Raw genomic sequence first — 1,947 nt, forward strand, 5'->3', positions numbered from 1 at the left:
TAGCTGCGACTCTTCAGGCGCAGCCTCAGGAATGTGGCGGGTTTGGGGCTTGGAGGGAATGAAAATGTTCAATCTCAAATCCCCAGTCAGCCTTTAAAAGTCATGGGGACGAATTCATCACTCAGATCCACAGGTGAATTCAGCTGTGACCATGTAAGCCAATGGTGACTTTAACCTACCAGGACCTGATCCTATCAAGGTTTGATTCTGCAGGGGTGGGGTGGGATTTGATACCTGTGAGATGTGGCAGGGTTGGGAATGAAAATGTTCAATCTCAAATCCCCAGTCAGCCTTTAAAAGTCATGGGGACGAATTCATCACTCAGATCCACAGGTGAATTCAGCTGTGACCATGTAAGCCAATGGTGACTTTAACCTACCAGGACCTGATCCTATCAAGGTTTGATTCTGCAGGGGTGGGGTGGGATTTGATACCTGTGAGATGTGGCAGGGTTGGTATTTTTCTGGAACTCCTTTACCCTGCCCTAATCCTCTAGTGCTGTAGTGCTGAGCACAGTACAGGTGTCCACGAGGACCGGCAGTCGTGCAAAGAGATGGGAAAGAGAGTAAATTATATTGCTTTCTCTACAAATGGTTGGAAGAGGGGCAGAGCATTTTTTGCCCCTCATTTGCTTTTTGCAGGACTCCTGCGGCATCTTCAGATGCATTCTTCCTGGTCACTGTTGCAGACAGGATGCCAGACTTCATCTGCTCCAGTCTGGTAGCGCAATAAATGTGCATATCCAAATGCCAAAGGATTTATTTCAATCTGCTTTTTTAAACTTCCTATAAATAGCTATGTTTTCCAGGTGTGCTGTGACCCCAGATACAATATGCTGTAGAAGAAAAAAAGCATATAAATGCATTGCAGCCCTAGGCTGGTGGAAAAAGCTCTGAACTGGTTGTCTCTTTAGTATTGCAGTGATTGTCTCTTTCTCTTGTAGGCAGGGTACATGTCTGGGATGCTGGTTCCTGTGGGGGTCGGCATAGCCGGAGCCCTTTTTATCCTGGGAGCACTCTACAGCATTAAGATTATGAATCGCCGAAGGAGAAATGGCTCTAAAAGGCATAAAAGAAAGGTATAACTACTGGAAAGAAACCCTTGATATGCTGCCTACCACCCTCTTGTTACCACTGCGGTCCATACAGTAAAAACCAGTTTGATTGTGAAGGCTCTTTTGTTTGGGTTGAACAGCGCTGATACTCCAGACTGTATTGAGTTGACTGGGGGTGTGGGGGCAGGGAAAGGAATTCAAAGTTTCCCTCTTGTATTTAAAAGCCAGTTAATGTATTTTTTTTCCTTTTCTTTCTTTCCTAGCAGAGGGAATTTAACAGCATGCAAGACCGCGTAATGCTCTTAGCTGACAGCTCCGAAGATGAATTTTGAATCAAACTGCAGTGCCGTCGTGAGATCCAATGACTTTTTCTTTTGGTGGGGGAGGGCAGGGAAGGGAGCAAAAGGAATGAATATCTGCTGCATCACTGCTATCAGCCACTCTGAGCCACTGGTAGTGGTTTCTGCACCCTGGCAAAAACAGCATGCTGTATCTAAATGTAATGTGCAATGATGTTTGTTTTTCTACAGTAGTGAGAGTTCATATTCACCCACAGCACGTCATTATAATGCAGAGTCCATACTGCTACAGCTGGAGCCGGTACATATGGACGATTATTTTGTTATTACCACAGTGTAACATTTTTGTTCCAGCTGACAGTAGTCAGAGTCTCTCAGCTTTCGGCATGTTATACAGCACATAACAGAAGCAGCTAGTGTGCCCAGCTCAGCACACAGTTGTCCATTAGCAGCTCAGCATTTCCCTCATGTGCTTACACATGATGAGTCTGGTCCCACAGCTGAGCATCCTCTGTTCTTCTCCCCATTTCTTCCTTTTCCTAGGACATAGGCAGTGTCCGCACTGTCACTGGCAAATGCTAGCGAATGCCCAGT

General features: G+C 45.8%; 1 protein-coding gene across 1 annotated transcript in view; it reads left to right on the top strand.

Moving 5' to 3' along the window:
- Window positions 1-1,648, top strand: part of ARMH4 (armadillo-like helical domain containing 4) — a 116,658-nt gene extending 115,010 nt beyond the window's left edge. Inside the window, exons 6-7 of the mRNA XM_025207138.1 lie at window positions 944-1,078; window positions 1,318-1,648. Coding sequence (XP_025062923.1) covers window positions 944-1,078; window positions 1,318-1,386 — 204 coding nt within the window. The 3' untranslated portion in view covers window positions 1,387-1,648. The remainder of the gene's footprint in view (window positions 1-943; window positions 1,079-1,317) is intronic.
- The last annotated feature ends 299 nt before the right edge of the window (window positions 1,649-1,947 follow it).

The sequence above is a fragment of the Alligator sinensis genome, unplaced genomic scaffold, assembly GCF_000455745.1.
Source record: "Alligator sinensis unplaced genomic scaffold, ASM45574v1 scaffold708_1, whole genome shotgun sequence".
Taxonomy (NCBI): Eukaryota; Metazoa; Chordata; order Crocodylia; family Alligatoridae; genus Alligator; species Alligator sinensis.